Source organism: Micrasema longulum, unplaced genomic scaffold (assembly GCF_059751315.1).
Source record: "Micrasema longulum isolate JH-2025_06_02 unplaced genomic scaffold, ASM5975131v1 h1tg000428l, whole genome shotgun sequence".
In the NCBI taxonomy this organism is placed as follows: Eukaryota; Metazoa; Arthropoda; class Insecta; order Trichoptera; family Brachycentridae; genus Micrasema; species Micrasema longulum.
The window spans coordinates 408,887-434,878 of record NW_028277628.1 but is presented as its reverse complement, the minus strand read 5'-3'; the positions used below and the strand labels follow the sequence as shown (position 1 = coordinate 434,878).

The window sequence follows — 25,992 nt, the reverse complement described above, 5'->3', positions numbered from 1 at the left end:
CAAAATATCAAATTCATCCTCGCCATAAAGACCTCACGAGCAAAAGAACAAGGCCTATAAAAGGACCACAGAGCGTGGTGACATCGTTCAGTTTAGTTGAGTGTTTTTATCGTCACATCATCCATTTTGATTGAGTTCTAGCACGTATGCACAAGAACATTGACGACGTTCCTTCTGTATTTTCCAACTGGTGTAGGAGCTTCTCAAAGAACAACGATCAAAATCATAAAAGTATTTTACTTTCGGTGATTTGCTTAATATTAAACATACCTAATCATTTGCAAAAATGTGTTTTTTTATTTACATGTCTCCTCCAAAATTGAAATTTGGTGATGAGAACAATTTCGTTATAATTATTTATGTTAAAAAAAATAACTGAATTGGTGTGTAGGTAATAAAATTCATTTTATTTATATATTAACTGTGTTTAAAATCAAGATTCTTAAGTAATTATAAAATAGTTACACATCAATTATTTCACCATCTCCTGTGATAGCTGTTACCACCACTGGTCCATTCCCAATCCTGCAAATCTTCATCTTCTATTTCATTTTCTCCTTCGTTTCCTTCAGCCGGTTTATTTCCTTCGTCTTCTATGATGTGATCTTCTTGAGCTTCCGGTTCAATTTCTATTTCTTCCTCTTCTTCCTCTTCGTAAATAGTATCTTGGTCTACCTCATGATGAATGTTGTCAATATTCTCATCGTATTCATCGTAAATGTTATCATCTTGGTTTGTTTCGTCATTATCAACTTGGGTGATTACATCATAATTCATATCAGCTTCAACATTTTCGTATTCTTCAACCAATTCTTGATTTTCCTCTTTAGATTCTTCATTTGCGTCTGGCTCTCTTTTATCTTCCTCTTCTGATTTATTTCCTCCAAATGTAACTTCGACAGCCATTATTATTTTCTTTGAACTTTGCATTGGTATGTCAAACAAAAGAGTTAATATAACCGAAATGAATAACACCGCCAGTATTTCGAGTAAACTTATCTGAAACAAAAATATAAGGCATGATAATTAATTGATGAAAAGTTTTAAAGACTCTGAAAACATTTAAGTTATATTGTTTGCTAAGATCGAGACATGTTTTAACCGACTGAATTCCCTTTTAGTATTAATTCTACTACTTTATAAGGTAAAATAAATATCTTTTTTATTTAACGAATCTTTTCTCCGAGATAAAATGAATTAAATAATCAATTATATGTACCCCGTTCAGTAATGAAAATTCACTGGATGTTCGAGTGCTCCCAACGTTGTAGAAGAATACCAGGAATTGACACAGATACATACTGTATGATATTCTGCTTAGTATGACCAAAGGATGCGAGCAGAGTAAATCGTTTATAGGACCTAAAAATAAGAAACGAAAACATGTTTTAATCGTATGATTTTCTTCAATATATCATAGAGCGATGTGCTAAAATCTATTACATAGACGCTTAAAATTAATAATATTCAATTACTTTACAAAAAATACGAATATTTTGTCATGATTGTAGAACAACGATGCATGTGATTTTTTTAACTTTACATGAGAGCGGTAAAAACAAAATTTTGACACTTTATTTTATGTTTATCATTTAATACTTGGGTTAGTTATTTATATTTTTAAAATTTATTTATTTTTAAAAAATAAATATACTTGCGTTCTTATGATTTACCCAAATATTTAATTTTGAGGGCCATTTTCAACGAGTTGTAAATAACTCGCTATTAGAAAATGGAATCAAGTTGGGATAGAGCGGGATTTGAACCACGGACCTTTGGTCCGTGAGTCCGAGACACTAGCCACGGGACCACAACCCGATTATATTTTTCAAACTTGGAATGAAAAGCCTTTATTACCATTTCAAGATCAAATATAAATTAAAACTATTAACTGGAGGATTCCATTTCAGACCACCAGACTTAGATGTACTTTCCACACAAAATCATTTCAATTTATTTATGCTCTGTTCTCTCCGTTAGTGCGATTTCATTTAATCTCTTTGAAATATTTAATACATCGCCTGCTTTAATTAAATAAAAAAATATGTCAAGTACAATATAATAATCAGTAAAAACCATGTTTAAATTAATCACTCCTTTGCTACTTAACTATTTTATAGATTTATGAAACACCTTTCGATATTTGTTTTTATAAATACGTGTGTGTATTTTTAATATCTTTATTTTCTGTATTATTCATTCAAATATTAAATAACACCTTGTAAAAAATAAATGACGTATTTTTTAATTACTTATAATGCATCTTTTTAAACACGTTTTCATTGATTTTACATTTTAACCTTTGCATAATTGCTATATATTATTGTTTATAAACATTATGTATTGTATAAGCAAATTTGTATTGTTAAAGCTCTGTGGGAGTTTAATGTATAAAAAAATAATAATTAAAGTAAATAACGCATTTTTCGCACATCTGTTCTACGACGATTTCTACATTTCAATCAATTTTTAACCATACAACATTTCTAGCACATTTTGTTAAACTGCTCTGCCTTTACGTTGAACCCTGTATTGTTTAAACACACAATATACTATCCAGCGTTCAAATAATACATTCGGTACAAAACTGACTGTTTTTGAGGCATAATGTTTATTAAATTCAATGTTTTTACAATGTACATAGGTTTGTTGTATTAGGTTCTAAACAACTAGAAATTTTCTGTGTTTAGTCAGGACGTTTTTTTTTCATATTTTTTTTATTGAGTGGCGCTTAGTAATTAAAATCATTTCTCATAATACTAATAATTGACACATAGATATTAATTATTTTTTTTATTAAAATGAGATATAATAAAAATGAAAACATAAAATATTACGTCAAATAAACGATTCGCAGAATATTAAAAGGTCCATATTTTATTTAGCCGATATACTCAGAGATTGTGTTTTATGGAAATGACACAACCAAGCAGTATTTATAGATAGGGTTATTTTTTAATTAATTCCCCTTCCATTATAAAAACACTTTTCTAGTTTATAAGTATTTAAACTAAGTACGAAGTGTAAACATAAGTTACGTCCGTTTTTTACAAATTAAAAAATGAGTACTTAAAGTATAACTGGTTAAAGGTATATATCATTTGAAAGAAAATTTTCTGTTCTACAAGATATTGTGTTTGCTTAAACGTTACACATATTGACATACTACAACAGAGATGAATAACATTTTAGAGAATGGAATGTAGACGTCTAGGCATCCACAGGGCTTGTGATCTGTCATTGGCCGGTTTAAGTGGCCACTTTACACAGATCCCTAGGGGGATGAATCTAGTCCTTGTCTATAAAATTTCGACAAATTAAAACATTTATTACATGTATGAGTTTATTTTATTGAAAACCTTCAAAATGGAATGTCAAGATTATCGAGTAGACGAAAGTGAGCATTTTCGACACATTTTTCTGGTTACTTTCAATTGAAGGAATAAATTTGACAAAGCTGGGCAAATTATTGACTAATTTGTAGTAAAATAATCTAGAAGAAAACATTATTGACTGATTTGTTATAATTTTTCTTTTTGTTCTCTTAATTTGGAAAAAAAGCGACACAACTCATGTTAACACTCAATACTTAGTCCAATATATTATTAATAACTATAGTTGTAATAGTAGTCGGCCGCGTGGTATAATGGTCAGCGCGTTTGCCTACTATGCAATAGGTCTCGGGTTCGATTCCCGACATGGTTGATTTGAAATTTTTATTTAAAAGGGTGTTTTTATACTTGAATATTTCATAGTCTTTGGACTGGTACTTGAAGCGTAAGACTGATCACCTTACCTTCATGTAACAAACTTGATCGACATATGCTGCGATTGGTGTACCAATCCAGTGCCCTATTCACCATTAGGTGCGGAAAGGGAATGATGATGATAGTTGTAATATATATTAGGTACAATGTGCAATTGTGTGACCAATATTCAAAAGCAGATTTATTTTTAATAAAATATATTACATCAACATTTTTATTAATACTATAAGTTGTGTATGATTAGTTAGGTTATGTCATGTATAATTTTTATGCGACAACATTTAAAAAAATAAATTATTAATAAATTTCCTAAAAGGTACATGTTTTTTTAAAAATTCCATACAGATTTACTTTTATACATCTAGTAAATGTTATCACTGTCTCTCCAAAAAAACAGTGATAACATTTACTCTCCAAAAAAAGAGACTAACTCTTGTGCTTAGAGAGTGGCTTACACTGTTACAATAACAATATTATGTGGAAGCCTCTTATTGGACTATATGATATGTACTCGTATCTATAGTATAAATGGATATTATAAATTTATTATTTATAATTAAAATAATATCAGAGGACTAACCGCCATTTCCAGTATAACAGGCAAATATGAGCCAACTGAGACAAAGTGACCAGGCCACAGAAGCAAGGGCCGCATATTGGGCCGCCTCGTCCACGCTGTACTGGTAATCTCTCATGGACAGATGTGATGGGGTATACAGAGCCCAGCTACCGAAGTAGGCACATATCAGCCAGCCAGGAAGGTAAAATAACTGGAAAGAATACATTTATAAATAAATAGACAAACTGAATGTATGTGTATTTTCAGATGGAGAACATTTTTTCTCTAGATTAACCATTCGTCTAATAGACTACTGGGACCCTGTGCTTTTGCTGTTTCCATCAGCTCCCTCCACCCGCATCTCTGCTCACATCTTGTACCTTCGTAAATACTGAAATTATTTATTTAACACTTTATATACATATACAATATAGTATATACATATAAGGGCGGGCATATTGCCTTAAGGAAATTTCTTCTTATCTACCCAAACCGTTCAGTCAAGAACGTGAACATATTGAATCTTATGATATTATACAAGATAAAAACAAAGAGTAACTAACAAACATATAAAAAATTAAAATTAAAACCATACTATGAAGAGAGGAGAGAGGGAAGGAAAGAAGAAGGATAAAGGAACAATTTAAATATTTAAATAGTGACATTTCAATCTTGACTTAAATGAAAATAAAGACATTAGGGGGTAGATTATTCCACAATCGAGCAGCTACTACTGTGAAAGAGGAGGCAAGAAAATTAGAGCGATGACAGGGTATTAAAAGGGTTCTCTCGTTACTAGAACGAAGAGATAGTCCGTGTTGTGAAAGAGGTTGGAAAGCTCTTGAGAGAGCTGAGGACAAATAGGCGAAGTCTGTCTGAGGACAAATAGGCGAAGTGGGATTATTTAAAATATTGTGAAGCAGTAATAGAATGTGAATGTTTCTTCTATGCTTTATATTGAGCCAGTGTAGTTGCGTGCGATATTCGGTTATGTGTTTGAATTTGCAAAGATCAAAGATATAACGTATACAAACATTCTGCAATCGTTCCAACATATCAAATAATTCAGAGTTAGCATCTGGCTAACATATATCTGCAAAGTCAAGGAGTGGAAGAAGTAAGCTCTGGACTAATGTTTGCTTAAAATTGATTGGCAAGAAATTAGTTAGGGAAATATGGACGTTCAAACATAGGCAGAATTGTGAATTTTGCACAGTGTGTAAAGTGGCCACTTACACCAGCCAATGACAGGTCATAAGCCCTGTAAATGCGTAGACTTCCATATTCTCTTCCCAAAAATGTGTTATCTCTCTGTTGCAACAAATTTAAATCTAAATAACTCCCAAGAGAGGAAATCCAGTCTGTCTACAAACATTTGAAGATATTTAAAACATTGATGCTCCAAATTTTACTTACTCTGTACCCATTTATTTTTTTATATTTAATAATAAAATTTATGGCTAAAGAAAACTAATTGTAATTCTTTAAAACAAAATGTTTATCTGTGTAATAATTTCATTTAAGCAATTTTTAATATTGTATGTTATTTTTTCATATTGATATATTTATATTATTTATCATAAGTGAATTCCAAATCGGTAAAAATAAATTTTAAAAGTCCCTATTCTTCTCCTCCATTTTATTTACTCATTCTCAACCTTCTTGCAGTGCTGTCAAATTCATATTCTAATTTTTAACATCTTTTGTAAAGGTTGTCTGAGTCTTTAGTTTAGTTTTGTCTGGTAGTTTATTACATAATTTCAGTCCCTGGTTTATTAGTCCTGACTGTCATTGTCTTGTTTTAGAAAGTTGAATATGATATTTTACAGATATTCTGTATTGTGTCCATGTTTATTACAATTTTTTTCAAGTTTTAGTTCTTCGACTACAATTACATCAGTTGTTAATTTATCAATATTTTTTTTGTATTGTAGTTGAAAGAAATCAGTTATATTTACTTGTCTATTTGGTTAAAAGTGTTATTTAGTTGCTGTTAGATAAGGGTATTCTAAATTAAATATTTTATTTTGTTGTATTTGTAGTCTGATTATGTGATTTTGATCCTGTTCCCCATTGTAGTTGCACAACATAACATATTTTAGTTTTTACATAAGCTTTATACATTGGATTTTTTTACGTTTTAGGAACAAAGTTTTCTATTTTGAAATCAATACTCAATAGTTTCGCCACTTTTTTATGTTTTTATGTAGAAATAGTTTTTTAAATTTGCGTCTATTAATAATAAAAATACTGATTTACATCTTTACTATTATAAACATATAATTGAAGGACTTTAACTGGATGCACTATTTATTTATATAATTTCTCTTATTTTTACTAATAAAAATAAAATTTAAAATACCAGAATACGAGATAATCTTAATTTATGAAATCAAACACATTATTAATATTTATTAATACTGTATTTTACTGTCAAGGCAGTAAGTATTAATATTTTTTCAAATTTTAACTTTTAATTTTTATTTCACAGTTTTTTTTCTGTGAATGATTTTTAAAATATATTTTTATCCTTACTGTTAAATTATAAGATTTAAATAAATAGACAACATAATGATTACCCTTGGAAGCTCTATATCCTTCCCCGTTTGTTGTAGAAGAACCCCCAGCCCTATCCCGGCCAGGTAAGGGGTAGCTCTGTGAAGGGCTAACGAATAACACAGGTTGGCTGTCCGGTACAGTTGACTCACACTTAAAATAATATTAAAAACTCATTAACAATCACACGTTTTCTCAGATTTAAAAAAATATATATTGTCCGAGTCCGTGCGGATAAAGAATACAGTTCGGTGCGTGGACTGGATAGAAACTCCAGAAAAAGAAAACCGAGTGGAAATAAGTCCACCTCGTAGTGCAGTGGCTTGCGCGTACGCCTACCATACTTACCTGGCGACCTTCGTGGTGTAATGGCTAAGATACTTAACCCATGCACGAAAGGTTCCGGTTTCGATTCCCGGTAAGATCACAACAATTAAATATGATTTTTCACGAGCGTGGGTGTTTTGTGCTGTAGCGGCCTAGAGCGGTGCAAAAAAATAAATAAATTTAAAGTCTCGTGTTCGATTCCTGGGAAGGTCGACATGAAATATGGGCTTAAAATATAGTTTTACACAGCAATATTCTATTGTCCTGGACAGGCCGCTGAAGCGAAATACTAACCACTTTACCTTCATGTTGATCAACAGCTGACCGTAGTGCCCATCGCATTGGAGCACTAACCATACTGATGATTATGAATATTTTAATTTAAGAAAATCAAGTTATCAATTAAACAGAACTCAAGTTTACCATAGTTTTATTATTTTTATATGTTTTTTTATGGAAAAAAAACATTTGGGTTCTATTTACTATTTACCCAAATATTGAATTTTTTGTGGCCATTTTCAACGAGTTGTAAATAACTCAATCAATTTGTAGTAGATCGAGGTGTGAACCTCGGACCTTCGATCCGTGAATCCACAATACTAGCCACAAGACCACAAGCCGATTCATATTTAACACTGTCTGCCAAATACATTTATTAATAAAAATTTAAATTATGAAATCGGTTTTGCAAATAATCTATTTTAGGAAACGATTCAATTGACATTGATTTATCATATTGTGAATATTTATTAAAGAAGGTAACCCAATAAATAATTGAAAAACACTTAGTGGGTATTTTTTATTCTCCACACACGAGTTTTTTTGTTTTATTAAAAGCATAATACACCTATGTTGCTAGATAAATACGTGTCAAGTCGGGACATACACAATCATAAGTTAATTTTAATAAGTAAACAACAATTTTGGGGTATTCTGAATTACCCATCAGCAAGAGTAAATATGAACATATTACATTTATTTAACATTTAAAAGGTTATTTCCCAAAGTTAATGCCAAAACAATAAATAATATTGAACCTGACTCATAAACTTGGCATAAAGTTAGGCCTAAGTATAGTGGTATAATTTGGATGGGAATCAGCATTTGATTCAAGAAGAAAAAAACTTTTCGAAATCCGGCGCTCCCCAAACACTATATTGGGAGATCGAGCTTTTGCCGTTGCCGGCCCCTCTGCCTGGAACCAATAACCTTCAAACTTACGAATCATCGACAGTCCCCACTCAGTTCAGATCCAACTAAAATCTGACTTCTTTAGTTTATCATACCCTCAATTTTAAATCAGAAAATATAATATATCACTTTAGCTTAGTTAGAATGTAAGTTTAATTTATACCATTGTAAAGCGCCCTTGAGGTCATTTTTCACAAAAAATTACGCTATATAAATCATCCAAATATTATTATAATTATCATTTTTTTCTCACCACAACAGGCCAGGAGGCCCAATTACAATGATGAATTACATCACAGAACACCCAGGCTTGAGAAAATTCACATTGAGGGGAGATCCTTAAGCCCACCATCCACCCGCAGCTGTTACAGAGTCCTGGGGGACTCTCTGTCAGCTGCACATAGAGGAAAGTTATTATAAATATTCCTAAGGAATACAAACTCTATGCAGATTAAGGAGGGAGGAGGAGGATGTATGGACAGAGGCCAACACGTCGTCTCCACCCCTCAGGATCCCCTCAATGCCTCTGTTTTTTTTTATTTAAAAAATATCTTAAACAATTTACATAAATAAACGTATCGAAATATACAAAAATAATTTCTTAAAACTATAGTAACATAACAAACATAACTTACACAAAACATAAGTAAAAACACGGATATTTACAATAAGAGAATGACTTTGGATAAAAAAGGACTCCCTAAGTGGTCAGAGGCAGAGAATCCGAATACCACCCCCGTAAGGGGAAGACAAAAAAAAAGAACGTGTGCGTTCCAAAATTCACATTTAATTTTTATGTTCTCACCAGGAATCGAACCCGGAACCTTCCGTCTGTGAGTCAAGCGTCTTGACCACTACACCACGAAGGCCGCTAATCAATATTAATACCATCCGTATTATAGTGGTAAAATAAGAAAGGAATCCTTAATAAAATGGTAGAATAAGGATGGTATTCCCATCTGAATTATACCACTATACTTAGACGTGACTTCATGCTAAGTTTATGAATAAAGCCAAATATAAGGCAACCTATTAATCTAAAATCCATATGCGAATTCATGTCCTTTCAAGATATTTTCAAATTAGGTTCTGCAAAAAACAAAACTCACGATGCTCGTTATACAAGTTAGGAATAAATTTATAACAGGGACATTTGCAGTGGTGTGTCATTCCCCAAATCAATACAATAAAAATTTATTGGAATTTTTCGAATGTTGGTGTCGAAAAACATGCAATGGCAGAGGTTAAGGCTGTAGTCTGGTAAAACGCACACAAATGAGGAAATCATACGATTTTGCCACTTTAAAACGAATGTTTTTTTTTGATCGCGCAATCATAAAAAAATAAAAAAACATAAATTAGGTTTATACAATAATTTTTAAAGGTATTATTAAAAATATACTTAAAAGTTTTATGTAACTAAAACAAAATTACTTTTAGACCGGCAGATTACGCCATTTCAAATTTAGACTAAACTTAGGTAATAGGATCTCAATAAAGATTAAGTATTGAACTAAAATTGGTCATAATTATTTGAAGATAATAATTGAACATAAAAGTGGTCGATGCAAAATTTTAATTTTTTGTTTTTTAATAAAAAATACAAGCATTTTGAATCACATACATTTTTGTGATATTTCCCTTTATTTCTACGTAAAATTATGCCTTCGGTAAACCTTTAAAAAACCTTTAAAAATTATTGTTTTTATATAATTTATGTTTTTTTATTTTTTATTACTGCGCGTACACATTCGTTTAAAAATGGCAAAATCGTATGATTTCCTCATTTTGCGTGCGTTCTACCAAACTACAGCCTTAAAGCAAAATTACAGCGAAGAAAAAATATCCACAAATTAGAACCGGGATAAGGACATTTTAGGGAAGGCAATATGAAGGCCTGGGCATTTACAGGGCTTATGATGTCATTGGCTGGTCATAATCCCAGTAAATGCCTAGACTTCCACATTTCTCTATCTAAAATGTTCTCCATCCCTATTGTAATTTGTTAATCCTAGTGACTCCTTAGGGGATGAAATCCAGTCTTTTGTTTACAAACGTTTGGACAAATTTAAAGAAAAAATCCGCATGGATCATTAAAAAGAAAACAATAATAAGTAAACATCTATATTTGAAGTAAAGGATTGAGAATATCCTTTGGTGATTAGAGTAATTGACAATATCAAGACTAGGTACTAAAATAATAAAAAAATATTCAAGAAAACTAACTTATAATGGTATACAATAACCCTTGTGTATCAGATGAAGAACAATAAATATTAATATAAAAAAATAGAAAACACAATGCGTCTGAATTTGATAACTTGTAATATCGTTATTGAAATTTTGTTTGTATGTATTAAGTAGAATGTAAGTTTTAACTAGTTGTTTAAGTTTTTTTACAACTATCTAAATAAATACATGACATTACATATACATATGTACATATGTAGGTGCCTGGTTAAGGAAGTTCGATAAGTAAAGGTTGAGATTACATCATCGCTAAATAACTGAAAAATGACGGGGCGTAAGAGATTTAATAGAACTATAGAGAAAAGTTATAAAATCGAGTTAGTGATTCATATGTAAAATTAGTTACGAACATTAGGTGCTTACCCATGAAATTGCCGTTTTTACAAACTGGACAATTTGAATGTGGCTGACTTTAGTTTGCATAGGAAAACCAAATTAAAAATGTTTTTAAGACTCTGATATGTTAATTTATGCAATGATGAATATGTTGAAAATTCTCATTATTTTTTAATACGAGTTCGTCGTGGTACTAACGCATCGCAGATGGCACGCAACATGAATGGGGTGTGTACTGGCTAAACACTGCAAGCACTGCAAGCACTGCACGTTTTCAGTTCGATTGTTTCCGTTCGGGAAATTTAGAACTCAACAACAAACTCCGTGAAAGACCAAAGATTAAAGTTGAAGAATAGGAATTGAAAGCGATAGTGGAAACAGATACGTCTCAAATTACGACTTAGGTAGCAGTAGTTATAATTTAAACGTAAGTGACAAATTAATATTAAGTCAATTACGTAAGGTAAAAAAAGTAAAACCGCTCGAAAAGTGAGTACCTTATAAGCTGAATGAGGGGAAAGCTCGCGTCAATGCCTGCATTACTTTGTCGAGTCGACACAATAACGAAGGAATTCTGAGGATCGTTATTTGCGATGAGAAATGGGTCTTGTACAACCGTAAGCGTTTATCAGAGTAGTTAGATAAAAAGTCAAATAATCCCCAAATAGAAAAATTACCAAAAGAGTATTGTGGTTAGGAAAATTAGAAAGCTTTTTACAAATAAAAAAATATATAGCTGAGAAGTCGGCGAAAAACGTCTTTGTGGCATTTTTAAAATCCCGCCCATATAATTTTCATAGCAAAGGCATCAATAAACTATCATTAAAATGACAAAACTGATCAATTAAGTATGTAATTTTTGAAAAAAAAAAAAAACTGTAATGTTTCTATGTAAAATGTAAATTTCATAGATAAGCACTTTGTATTTAAATTTTAATTTACTCACAAAATTTATCCTTTAGTAGAAACAGTAATACATTGCAGATTTAAAATGCTTATTTTTTTTTCCATGGTAATATAATTTAAATTAAAAATAGATAAAATGCTCCCGAAAAAGATTTCAATCCATATTTAGTAGGAAACTATATATTATCAAACCAAAATTCATTAATATTATATAAGTATGCCATGCCACTTTCCACAAAATTAAAAAAAAAACGTTTGAAATTTGTGCTACTATTGACGTATCAAAATAAATACCCAACCAAAATGATAGTCATACAAAATATTAAAATTTAAATCTGTCTAATATGTATGATATTTTTTACGTCTCTGAAGGAGTTTTTAAAATGCAGGTTTCTCTTGCTTTCAACGTATTAAAATTATTACTAGTTAGTTATTTAAAATAGTTTTTGTAATTTAAATTGAAATATTTTATAATTAACATACTTTTTTTAGACGCCTCCACTTGTTTGCGAGCGATTTTAGAAATTAACATTCTTATATTATAAATAAAATCATTTTGAAATGAAATGTACAACATGTCTTATGGCGTCACCTGTTGACTAAACAAGTAAGTTTTACATAGCATAATCAACGTTCATATTGAATGATCACGGCATAAAAGTATAGATTATAAAGGTTTACACGAACACGTTTTGTTCGTTAGATTCCCATAATATTTTTTTAATAAATTGACAGTGAATTTATTGTAAACCGAATTCCAGAAGAATAATTTAAAAACAAGTGTCATTGAATTAGGTACTTAGTAGAAATAAAATTTAGTAACAGTAATCAATAAATTAAGAATTATGATACTTGTCCACAAAACAGTACCCAAATAGATATTTTGGAAATATTTAACATAATATATAGTGCTGAAATTTGCTAGTTCGAGAAATAAAGAATTTTCATAGTTTTCAAATTAAGTATAATAAAAAAATTTTTTGGTTAAAAAAATAGTTTTTGAAAAAAAAAATAGGGTTTTAAAAAAAGTTTACCATGATGAATGTTCCTCTAAAGTTTTGCAGTCTAGCCCTTAAACACGCAAATATTAATGAGGAAGTTCAGTGTCTTTTTTTATTTGTTAATGGACTATTCAACTAAACCATTTTTTTATATTTTTATATATCGTATTATCAGCGCCATGATATTTAAAGTTTTGTATTTCTGAAATAACTCCGCGTATGACGTCAGAGGTTGTTCTCTGTTAGTTCTTCCGATTAGTTCGTTTACGATAAGCCAACCGTATCCTTCACAGCTCTCATATCATTGGTTGGTTCATATGAACCAGTGACGTAGATCAAAGTGCAAAACCGGTGCTTCAAGGTGTAAATAAAGACTCTCTCACTAATATTAGCTATACCTTCAATCGTGACGTCCACCAGTATAATACGCGACAGAGTCGAAATATTCACGTATCTGGATCACGCACGACAAGGTATGGTCTAAGGTCTCTGCTGTACCTTGCTTGTAGCGAGTACAACAGGCTACCGGAGTCCTATAGAACGCCAAAAAATGAATATATTCATTAAAAAAAAATACTACTTGAGGAGGTACGTGGAAGGTGAAATTTAGTTTTAAGCTCTTCTTTTTTCTCAGATATTTCTTTCTTACTATATGCAAATGTTTAATATTTATTTTTATTTTGCATTGTTTTAATTTCTTTGTATTATATACTTTCTTATTCCAGTTTTATGTACATATTATTACTTGTTACTTTATTATTATTATTATAACCATACCTTTATGTAAATATTATCTGTCCCAAAATGAGTTGGTTGTAACTCCTAGGAAGACAAAAAAATTGTTTTAAAAGTAGTGCGTTTTTATTAAAATATTTAAAATTATTTTTTCCGTACATTTTCAAGAAACTTTGCGGTAAAATTTAATGCTTTAATTTTTATCACGCAAAAAAAAAGATTTTTTGTATCCAATTTCCCGTAGGGCTGAAGTTCCTCATTAGCTCACAATAAGAACACAAATCAATACACGTATAGTACCTTAATTATTTAGTGTTATTAAAGTAACAAGCTGGTAGAAAAGTCGGTATGATCGTCGGGCAAGACAAGTCAGATATTTTTTTATTGAACCCACGAAACTTACCGATTCGACTTATTTTAATCTCCGTTGGTCCGAATACTTTTCAAGCGATAAATATAACGCATTTTTAGGATTGTGATTATCTTACGTGATTCCGTGATAGATGACGAGAGACAGATGTTCCGAGTTTGTCACGGAGTAGCGCAGCCAGACAGTCAGGGTGTGTAGGCCGCCCAAGGCGGGAAGCGCCAGGGCGGGTCGGGAGCGCAGCAACCAGACACTGAGGGGAGCCAGCCACCACAGCTGCATGTCTAGGGCTAGCTGGTGCGTGTGTGTTGCACACTGGAATAAAAAAAAGCAATTAGCATTCCCGAAGTAAATACCTCGAAGTTCACCCTACATTTACGTAATATCAAGCTGATGGACTTGTTGCATTACATAAATATTTAGGAGTACCATATTTTGCGTACGATAAGACGAATTGGACCATAAGACGTACCCCGATTTTGGCTTGAATCTTCAGAATAAAAGAGTGCATCTTATGGTTCGAAAAATACGGTAAGTATAGCTTTTTGTGTCATCATGGATAAAGAATACAGTTTTGTGTGTGAGATTGAAACGGAACTCCGGACGAGTGTTTTTGACTCGTTGGCTACTCCAGGTAAAAATAAGACGTAGATAGGCCTGCCAGGGCCTCGATTATGATGGGAAGATAAATATGTCATACCTTCACCTTGACGGTATAGCTGAAGATAAATTCGGTAGTCAGATGGCAGAAGGGACCATCTGTATTTTTTTCTGTTTTTTAGTTTTCAAAAGTTTTAATCAATATTTCAGTAAATACATTCAGAATAAAATTAAAAAGAACATTACAATTTAAAATGGTAATTCATTATTGAAAAGCAACACCAAAATATTTTAGTTTGGGGATTGAAGTCTTGAAATTGAGTTGTATTTCAGCTCTCCTGAATATTTTTGAAAATTACGGATGGTCCGTTCTGCCATCTGACTACCGAATTCTCTCTAGCGATTGCGAAGATACACTACTGACCCCCCACCTTCAAGTTTTGGGTAGTTACATCAATATGAAACAAGGGGAAGCGTACGTCACGGTACACTATCTATACATCAAAATATAATAGCTTCAGTGTGACGTCATAGTTAAAGATAAAATTCTCCCGACCGATTGAGAAGAAACGCTACCATCAAGTTTTGATGTAAGTACATCGGTTTATATAGACGGGTCTAGATCCCCTCGATACGTTTATCTACGCATTAAAAGTGACAAAAATTTGGTCCCACCGAGCAATTTTTCCTTTAATTACGATTTACTCAAATTTTTAATTGTTTAAACGTTAGTACTTTTTTTCTTAAAAGCCTATTAAAAATATGAGTGAAAAATAAGTCAATTTTCTTCTTCTTCTTCGTTTTTAAGGCTTTTTCATAAGTCAATTTTGAAGTAGAATTAAATTCTGACATAACTGTCAGTTTCCAAAACGAGTGACTAGATGGAAAAAATAATGTCGCTTGATTCTGCCCTAGTAACATTTAAGAGTATCTCGGCGTAAGAAAATTGCCACTATGAAAATATAAAAAAAAAGTTTTTATATTTTTCCGTCTGTTTTACTATCTTCCGGAGTATAAGTCATAATCTGTGGTATAAGTATCAAGACGTTAAAGGAACCGGCTTTGTATATCGTCTCGACAAGTGTCATAAGTCTTTAAAAAATCATGTTCAAGCGACCATTTTTTGCTTGAATTGGGATTTATTGGAGTTTACAATCGCTTTGAAGTGGGCACTTTCTATCACAGAAGCCTATTTGAAATATAAATGAGAACTTTTAAAAATATTTATGAAGTAAGGAACGCGGACTAATTTTTTCGGTCATTCATTAGTTCGTTTTGATCATACGATGTCGAGATGATAAGTAAGTAGAACATGCCGAGGAAGATACAGACAGTACAGAAGTTAAGTATACCGTCTCGATATGTACAGATGAAGATGGCGTTCATAATTAAGGCCCTGGATGTCTAGTGATGGCTCTCTTAGATATTCGCGGATTTATCATTATTTTTATTTAAATCGCAAGTATTTGAAATACTATACAAATTACCATATCTTCAAAGGGGAAGAAGTTTTGTAGGTAGAATACGTTTTTCCACATGTGCTCCTGGCAAAGCTCAGCATTATGAGTGACGACGGTTCCCCACAGCGGTCCTTCTCCTATCTTGTCTGATATCCAAGCGTACCACAACAGCACAGCTACAAGAGCGGGGGTCAACCTGGAACCAAACTATTCAGTGTTTTCAGTCAAATCATAACGAAGTTCTACAACACTTTACATACCTCGATTTGATTACCGTGATTTGTAGGGCTTGCGATCTTACCTAAGATACCTAGCTATGTATCTTCGCAGCCAAGGAATGCTTCCAGTTTTGTCTATATCCTGACTCATGTGATATGCTGTTAGAACTCCACTGAGCAGCAGGAATGTATCGGTATAAAGAAGACTCGCTCTTAACGCAACTGACAGAGGAGAGTTGGATAGCTAAAAAAATATGAAATTCGTCAATAGTATTCAGCAATTTTGTTTTTTTTCGAAATGAAGATTCAATTACCTCAGTTAGATAAGTCCTATTACTAAATGGCGTCATAGCGAGAGGAATAAGTTTATGAGCAACATACAATGCAATACTACACAATGCACGTATGCCATGAATGCATTCAATATCGCCTTCAGCACTTCCTTCCCTCAAAAGCTTTGCAGTAGTTTGTTTAAGCGAAAAAGCTTCAACGACATGGCTTTTTTCATCTGCAAAAAACATGCTTCATTCACAAATTGCATTAAACAACCTCTATACGTAAACGAGGCGTGTACTAAAGATTACAATTGATCGATTCGTTTTATAAGATCAAAGGAAGATAAACATCCCGTGTTAAAGCTATCATCATTCTAAAAAAATAGATTTTAGCTGTTATTAAAATAAAATATTATTTTAATACAAAACATTTACCTTGATTAGAAGCTTTCTCGGTTTCAATTTCTTCCTCAGCATTTTCACTTTCATTTTCCTTTTTACCATCACCATTTTCCGTATCTTCTTTAGATTCCTCTTGAGTTTCACCATCAACCGATTTTATTCGAGAAGAAAAGATATCGTAAGCTGTTGCATAAATGGTTATAAGGATGAAGAATGAGTAAAATAATCTAAAAAAAACAATACATAATAAATTTTAAACATATAGGACTAATCCAATAAATTTTATAATAAATTTTTGAATGTACATAGAGCAGCACCTACTAGCAGAATAAACAGATATGGGGATGAAGATCAAAGAAAGTACATTATTGAAATATCTTCACTTACACAGTTAGAATGGTTGGAATATCCATCCATTCCTCCCACCATTCTTCATATTGATTTGTGTAACAATTCGTTGGATCAACATTAATTACGATTTTCAGTCCGGCAGTTCCGTTGTAGTGCCTCAGGGCATCCTTTAATATGAATTCAGCTTCCGGAGCTCCACACGAGGCTGGGAGACATATGCCCCAGTTCAAGGAAGTAAAACGTGGAATAAAGTGACCTGGCTAAAAGGAAAATAGGTAGATTTCAAGAAATTTTAGTGAGCATTTTCGTATTTGATCATGAATGTATCACAAAAGGTTGAAGTAGGATAAATAAAAGAGTACAGGGGTGCTATTTTAAATTTTCTTGCGGGGGTAGGGAAAAAAACTGAATTTATATATTTTGCATGCGACTACACTTTGCTACATATATGGCCACACTGATGACTAAACGTCTAGTAAATACGAACACGTAAATCCGAACATGACGATTTTCATTTACAATATTACTGCATCCTCCATTGTGGCCTCCGTGGTGTAGTGGTCAAGACGTTTGACTCGATTCCCACGAGAACACAAAAAATAATATGATTTTTCTCAAGCCTGGGTATTCTGTTTATCACTTTAATTGGGCCTCCTGGCCTGTTGTGGTGCAAAAAAAAGTGAAAAATTGATTAACAAATTTATCGAAAAAAAAACCAAGACAATGAATATTATTGCATCCTTAAGGATCAGTTAACTGACCAAACCGTATTCGTTTTTTAAACAGTTTTACAAAGTCAAACTGTGACATGTCAACTATAAAACGCTTTATTTGACGTTTAATCATCAGTGTGGCCATACATTAAGCAAAGTGTAGTCGCAGAAGACACCAACGAGAAGATTTAGAATAGCTTCCCAGGTATTTATGAAGACGTCAAAACACATTGTAACTAAATAAGGCGACAAAGTGTTTGCACTAATTGAAAAAAAATATATATACCGTATATTTCTAAATTCGATGGTGAAAATTAATCTGTTTTTAAAAACATTGGCTTTTCTTTTTGAATATCATTATTATGTTTGCTAACTGTGTTCTACATATGCACTGAACATTCAAATACGCACAATACATTTTATGTTCAAAACATAAAATTTGCGGTCAAACATTTTAATTAATGTTAGTAAATATGAATATTTTAGCACTTACTGACTTTTTATGTCGTAAGTATTACCGATAACTTACTGTTCTTAAAAAAATATAAAAAAATTCTTTGATTATTGAAAAATATTTTCGAATACATGAAACTATTTTTATATGTATAAACGTATTTATTTAATATGTAATATATTTTCTTTACTAACTTTGTATACTTTGTGGAAATATGCTATTAGTTCTGAGTTTAAACACTATATCTTTTTGTTTATTATAAATATGTATGTAGAACGGTTGATTTCCCAAATAAAATAAAATAAAATAAAATAAAATAAAATAAAATAAAATAAAATAAAATAAAATAAAATAAAATAAAATAAAATAAAATAAAATAAAATAAAATAAAATAAAATAAAATAAAATAAAATAAAATAAAATAAAATAAAATAAAATAAAATAAAATAAAATAAAATAAAATAAAATAAAATAAAATAAAATAAAATAAAATAAAATAAAATAAAATAAAATAAAATAAAATAAAATAAAATAAAATAAAATAAAATAAAATAAAATAAAATAAAATAAAATAAAATAAAATAAAATAAAATAAAATAAAATAAAATAAAATAAAATAAAATAAAATAAAATAAAATAAAATAAAATAAAATTAAATAAAATTAAATTAAATTAAATTAAATTAAATAAAATTAAATAAAATTAAATAAAATTAAATAAAATTAAATAAAATAAAATAAAATAAAATAAAATAAAATAAAATAAAATAAAATAAAATAAAATAAAATAAAATAAAATAAAATAAAATAAAATAAAATAAAATAAAATAAAATAAAATAAAATAAAATAAAATAAAATAAAATAAAATAAAATAAAATAAAATAAAATAAAATAAAATAAAATAAAATAAAATAAAATAAAATAAAATAAATAAAATAAAATAAAATAAAATAAAATAAAATAAAATAAAATAAAATAAAATGAAATATAAAATTATTTCTGAATACAAACATCAAAGTTATTGCTTCTGATGAAGTTTCTCGCCTGAGCCATGTGCACAGCCAACTTAACATCCTCAGACGCCGGCTTGAGGTCTATCTGAGCTAGACAGTACTTCCCCGAGACCTTGACAATTGAACCGGAGTCCAGGCGGACCCTGGCTTTAGTTTCCAAGCACTGGTTATAATCTCCGAACTGGTTGCCGTTTCCTCGCAAAATTCCCGAAGGAATTTTAGCGGTCGAGTCCAACACTAAAAACAAAACGAAAATATTTGTTTTTACATAAGTTGTCTTGTTTAGCTCATATTTTTTTACCAAATATAAAAATGGTCACCAAAATTAGAACAAAATGGCAAAGGTTTATACGCCATTCAAATTTCTTCAGAGAACAAACGAGGAAAATACATTATTGACTAATTTGTTGTAATATAATGAAGAATGATTATCGGGGTCTGTATTAAATAAGAATAACTTTCTCGAACACCGCAATGAAGGTTTAATTATTAAACTTTTAAGAAATTTACTATAAAACGAATTTGTTTTCAACCACTTATTTTTTCTACCGACCGGTTTCAAAGCTACCCAAGCTTCTTCATCAAGGTACGTTAAACTAATGAATTCGATCATTTTTTTATTTTTACAGCGATTACTAAATATTACATCGATACATACGGAGCTAATAAGTCAAGTCTTTTTGTCATGTTGTTCTTTTAAAGATAAGAAGTGTGACGTGAGATGGATACGATTTTAAAAACTATACAGGAGTGGACTTAAGAATTTATTGTTTATTTGGTTTCTTATATATTTTTTCTTATTATGAATCGCTGTTTTATATATATTTTATTATAATGAGTAACCACAAAGTTGGTGCTTTAAATATATTTTTTAAATTAACCTAAGTATGGGTGTTAGCATTAAATGTGTCCGTTTTTTTGTGAAATGAAGAGAATAAATGAAAAAAAAAATACAATAAATTAATTAATAATGCAATACATTTCATTATTTTACAGCAGATTAGTTAATAACGTATTCTTCGTCATTATTTGACAACAAATTACTCAACAATTCATAGCATCTTCACCGTACACTGCGCAAATATCTCGAGCAGCTTTGGCAGCTTTATTCCCTAGATTAAACGCGAACTAAAAGAGGTGCTTACTTTCGTCTACTTAACATTCAATTTTAAAGGCTTTTAATTAAATAAAGTAATGAACGTCACGTAAAAGCAAACGCAATATCTTATAGAGCAGAAAACTTTATTCCGAATGACGGATAACCTATAAAGTGTACGTTCATTTCACACGTATCGTCGAAATCTACACGGCGCGCATCGGTAAAATTAAAATGTTTTGATACGATTATCTTATTTCCTTTTCCTTTTTATTTATTTAGTAGCTTCTCTCAGGTAAAAATACTGCAAAGGGAAATTGAGTAGAGGTTAGGTATAAGTGCATTTGCTTATCATGAAATAAATACAAATATCAATCAATCCTTAGTTGTTTTATCGTGCCGTGTGGATTTTTACCGTCACGCGTCGCGTCGTTTGAAATGGGCCTATTAATTCGTGTGCACTATGTATTGTTATCATATTTTGCTACACAACATTACGCATACTTTGATTGATTAACTGTTAATTTATTTTTCGTTATTTGAAGATTTCACCTTAATAACATTATTAATAATATTTTTATCTTATTTAGTGATTCAGGTAACATTATTTATTATACTTATTATTTTACTACAATATAATATGAAATGTTGAATACAGAAATGATTTAAGAATCCTTGGTACGAGAATAACCTTTTCGAGAGCTGCAGCGTTTTTTTTCGTTATTCAATTTGTTAAATGTCAGGTACATTCGAGTAAATTTTGTACAATTTATTTATTTTATTAGATAATTTGTGAGTAAAAAAAAATTGTACGTTTATAATGTATTCATTCCTCACTGGAAAGTCCCGTGCGAAAGAAAGACACAGAACCATATTATGAATGTACTGCGTACAAGAAATGCAGCTTTCATAATATTTGTGTGTTCTGGGAATGAAGTTGCGGTTACGTGGCCTCAGAGATAATCTTTATGAATATTTTATTTATTAGTAACATTGTACATATATATATTAGGGATAGAGATATAGTTTTTAGTGACACAATCAAGAACGACCCGTGCCCTTGCCCCGACTCACTAAAAAATCCGTGTTGAGTCGGGGCATTTGTAATGCATTCATTAACATACATATACACAATACACATATATTTACATATACGAGTATATTCGCATATACAAATACATAAACATATTTATATTATATTTTATACATAGATATTAAGTTTATACATATCATTATTACTTTATACATTATGCCACTTACTACATTTTAATTTCATTATACATTTATAAATATATATTGGTCGTTCATCAGTTATTCTACATCCTATCGCAGTTATCCATTCCCGTTCGAGCAGACCAATTAGATTTGAATTTTGAAAAAGACTCAGACTTCTTTGTCACCTGATCCAGTAAATTAAAAATCCCCGGACCTACCACATAGAAATGCCTCTTAGCTTTAGCTTAACTTTAGTTGTTTTACCTTTTTGTACGTAGTAATTCACGTTAGAGGAATATCTTGTTATTCTTTTTTGTTGTGTTTTTTGTTTACTAGTGGTTCGAAAATTGATTAGACATGAACTGCAGTAAATTTGTCTGATTGAAAGGACTTTTGCCACTTTGAACAATTAATGAAATGAAAAGATTGGAGGATATTTATATTCTATTTTTTATATTGTTTTTGGGTTACCATGAGTGGTCTATAGATTGCCTGAACACAACCACCCCATCCTATTATACCATATGTTGCCACTGATTGAAAGAGTGCAAAATACACCTAATAAAGATTGCTATGGTCTAAAACATTTCTTAAGTTGTAGAATACATATATTAGTTTTCTTAATTTATCAGTTGTTGTGTCTATATGAGATTTCCTGCTATGATGTTGGTCAATGACTACCCCCAATGACTACTAATATAATACTATATAATACTACTCAATGACTACTAATATTATATTGAATCTAATATAATATGACTAGCATTAATATAGAGAACTTACGAATCAATGATGGTAGATGTCTCACTAACTCTTTATTTCAAAGATTAAGAAAGGGGAAATAGTGCAATCGCAATCGGGATATAAATGGAATAAACGAATTGCTCAACTTTCTTTTAAAGCCTTATCTATTGTCGATGAATATATTTTTGATGTCCTTTTTTCCATAATGTTTTGGTGCATAACATCAGAATTTGACTTAACAAAAGTAATAATAGTAAAAGATGACCGTGTTACAATGAAATCATTAACAGTCGGTTCCAGGATTTCATATTTGGTTCAGATACATGATACGTATTGTGTTTTAATACATATTTTGAGTTTTTTGATATTGAAATGATAAGTGGTAGGTCCTACCCGCAAATAATTAATCCATGACATATGGTGGGAAAATAATGTACTTGTGTAAATTAAGAAACTAAAATTGGCATCTTGACAAAAATAAGATCGGCAGTATATTTGAGTTTAATTTAAATTTGATAGCGTTTCTTGGAATTTTCGGTGTCAGAAAAAAACGAGTAAATTTTTTAAAGCAATAAAAATTGATAAGACCAGCAATAAAACTTCTTAAATTGTACCAAACAAACGTTAAACAGAGTTAGATCATATGCACACTTACTTTGTAAAGACCATAATTTCGCTCCACGAAGTTGTCGCAAAAGAATTTGTCCATGTCGACGACATTCCGGATTATGTATGCGACTAAAATTTGGAGCAAACGTTGGTAAAAATGAGTAAAAGTCCTCGAATTCACTTTCACGTAGATTTTTTCTATGTATCGCTTTTTGTGCATTGGACACATCTCTTTTTTTATGAGATTTCGTTTCAACTTTCTCTTTTTTATCTTTAGTAGACATTTTTGGTTCTTCAGATTTTGATTTTGAATTTTTTTCACGGCTATCGTGTTTTTTGTCTAATTTTTCCGGTTTGTGAGTATCTTTTTGAGTAGGTTGAGTAGGTTGAGGAGGTTCAGTCTTTGGCGGTTTATGCGAAGATTTAGGACTTTCTTCTTTCACTTCACTTTTCTTTTGTACTGCTTCTTTTATCGTGGGAGTGACGGATTTTTTTTGTTCAACAGTAGAACGTTTTTCAACTGGAAGTTGTGTTTCTTTTTTACTCTCAGTTTTTGACGTTTTTTCTAACTTATTTTCATCATTTTTCTTTTCAATTTTTGGAGAAGATGTAGGTTGTACTTTTGGAATCACTTTCGGTTGCTCGGGAAGTTTAGCGGGATGGACAATTTTCTCAGGAGTTTTTACAGATTGTTGAGGTTTTTCTATGACCTTTTCTGGAATATTTACTACTTGTTTAGGTTTAGCGGAATCTATTTTAGGTGTTTCTGGTATTTTTGGTTTCACTTGTTGGACTAGAATTTTATTTTGCTTAGTTTTACTTTCAATGATATCTTTATTATGCTTTGAATCTTTTAAATCGGAAGTTTCTAATTTTTGGACAAAGGTTATTTTTTTGGATGGTAATTTTGCACTTGGCGTAATAATGATTGTTTGAGGCTTTTTACCCATTACATTGGTAGTTTTTGATTGAATAATATCTTTTTCTTTATCAGAATCACTTGAGTCATCTGAATCTTCATCGTCATCATCATCATCACTGTCATTTTCAGATTCTGTGTTTTCTACTTTTTTATCACTTTTTTCAGAATCTGTGTCACTATCATCGTCGGAGTCATCATCGTCCTCAGAATCATCTTCACTATTTTTTGCATCACTTTCGGATTCGCTATTTTTGGCGTCACTATCACTGTCACTTCCGTCATCATCATCATCATCATCATCCGAACTATCAGATTCACTTTTTTTTTTGGGATTTCGATCACTTTCACTATCGTTATCTTCATCGTCAGTGTCACTGTCGTTTTCATTATCACTTCCACTTTCTTTATCGGAGTCTTTATCACTTTTATCACTCGAAGTACTATCAGAATCAGACGTACCGTCCGATTCATTTTCACCATCATTATCATCATCATCGTCATCATCATCGTCATCGTCGTCGCTATCCTCATCTTTTTGAGACATTTTGATACTAAAACTTGTTTTCTTTACTTGAGTAACTGGTCTTTTTAACTCGAAATCTCGGTTGCTGTGAATTATTTTAGTGTCGGAGGTTTTATCGTACGCTTTAGGTACAACGGGTTGTTTAATTTTTGCTGTATTAGCAGTTGAATGCTTAACGGCGTTTACATCTGGACTACCACACGTGTCACATTTTGGTCTTGGAGCGATTTTTTTCAATAGATTTTCACTGACGAGTGCCTTAGGTGGCGCATCCCTCAGCCGAAAGGCATGAAGGGCTGTTGTTAAGAGAAGCAACCCAATGATGAGGAGCAGCACCCACCGCGCAGGCCCGAGAGCCATTCTGATAAGAATTTATCACGGCTCCATGAGATAAGAAGGATGAATTTCCCACCGTGGTAATATCAACCTGCCATTCGTCGAAATTCGAACAAACCTAAACAAGTAGTCAGATATAGAGTTAGGTAAAAATTTATAATTCGATTCACATTTTTATTTGGACTAATCTAACAAAAAAGGGTCTGATAACACGCTGCTGACTGAGTATGACCGCGGGTTTGGGAACACATAACACGATGTGTCAATCTAGTCCGTGGGGAATGGACCCAGTGGCAAGCTTCCAAGAGTGAGTTTTTATTTAGAAACAGCTCTAGTCGGGACGGAGCGGCCGGTGTGCGCACCCCCACCCCGCCTCCTCTGCTCTTCACAGCTGATGTGCGAATGGCGGAGACTTTTGTGCCCACGCGCGCAAGAACTTTTGGTTCTTGTTTATTTATCTTTTTAATTGTATCTTCATCATCATTATAAGTAAATAATATTGTAAATAGAAGGAGAAATCTCATATGTGTAGGTATTATTTATTTATTTATGCTTTATTAAGTTAGTTCATAATCTCTTAAGACCTAATATAAACTTTTAATAACATCACAGTTTTTTTTAACAAAATTTCTCAATAACAAATTTTTTCAAATTAATTTGAAATATATCTATCGTTTCTATCTCCTTTATTTCTTTAGGTAACTCTTTGAACAGCTTCAATCCCTTATACAATGAGTTTTGAGATTCTGCTTTTCTCCTCATTGGCAATCTATTTTTTTTTATTCCTTGTTTCATATGTATTGATGAAGAAATATTCACAAATCGGTTTACTTTGCATTAACCCAAACCATATTACAGTATGGAATAATCGGATGGGGTGGTACTTTTAAAACAAATATTTTACCGGTCGAAAAATTAATAATTAAAAATTACATTAAAAAAAAGTCCATTTTCCTCACCGTCTGATTGTTTAAGAAATACAGGATTCTAAAATAAAATCTTTGTTTAAAAAGAATCGTTTTCTTAATATCCATAAAGACAACATACATAATAGTGTTTCCACGTC

At 31.1% G+C, this 25,992-nt stretch overlaps 1 protein-coding gene across 1 annotated transcript; it reads right to left on the bottom strand.

The window, feature by feature from the left end:
- Positions 1–380: 380 nt before the first annotated feature.
- LOC148281644 (uncharacterized) lies at positions 381–25,155 on the bottom strand. The gene is made up of 12 exons (XM_088226378.1): positions 23,192–25,155; positions 19,480–19,718; positions 17,338–17,561; positions 16,984–17,177; positions 16,588–16,781; positions 16,357–16,517; positions 16,083–16,251; positions 14,117–14,310; positions 6,906–7,035; positions 4,348–4,537; positions 1,220–1,362; positions 381–999 (listed from the first exon to the last, which is right to left on the bottom strand). Exons 1-12 carry the CDS (start codon positions 24,948–24,950, stop codon positions 478–480), a joined length of 4,119 nt encoding a protein of 1,372 aa, XP_088082504.1. The 5' UTR covers positions 24,951–25,155; the 3' UTR covers positions 381–477.
- Positions 25,156–25,992: the final 837 nt, after the last annotated feature.

What these genes read in the sequence shown, in the direction of transcription:
- LOC148281644 (XM_088226378.1), bottom strand. Translation starts at nt 24,950, where the DNA reads ATGGCTCTCGGGCCTGCGCGGTGGGTGCTGCTCCTCATCATTGGGTTG. An exon ending in TACATAGCTAGGTATCTTAG is followed by an intron (nt 16,252 to 16,356) that starts GTAAGATCGCAA and finishes GTTTGGTTCCAG; the next exon opens with GTTGACCCCCGCTCTTGTAG. An exon ending in CTGTTATACTGGAAATGGCG is followed by an intron (nt 1,363 to 4,347) that starts GTTAGTCCTCTG and finishes TCTTATTTTTAG; the next exon opens with GTCCTATAAACGATTTACTC.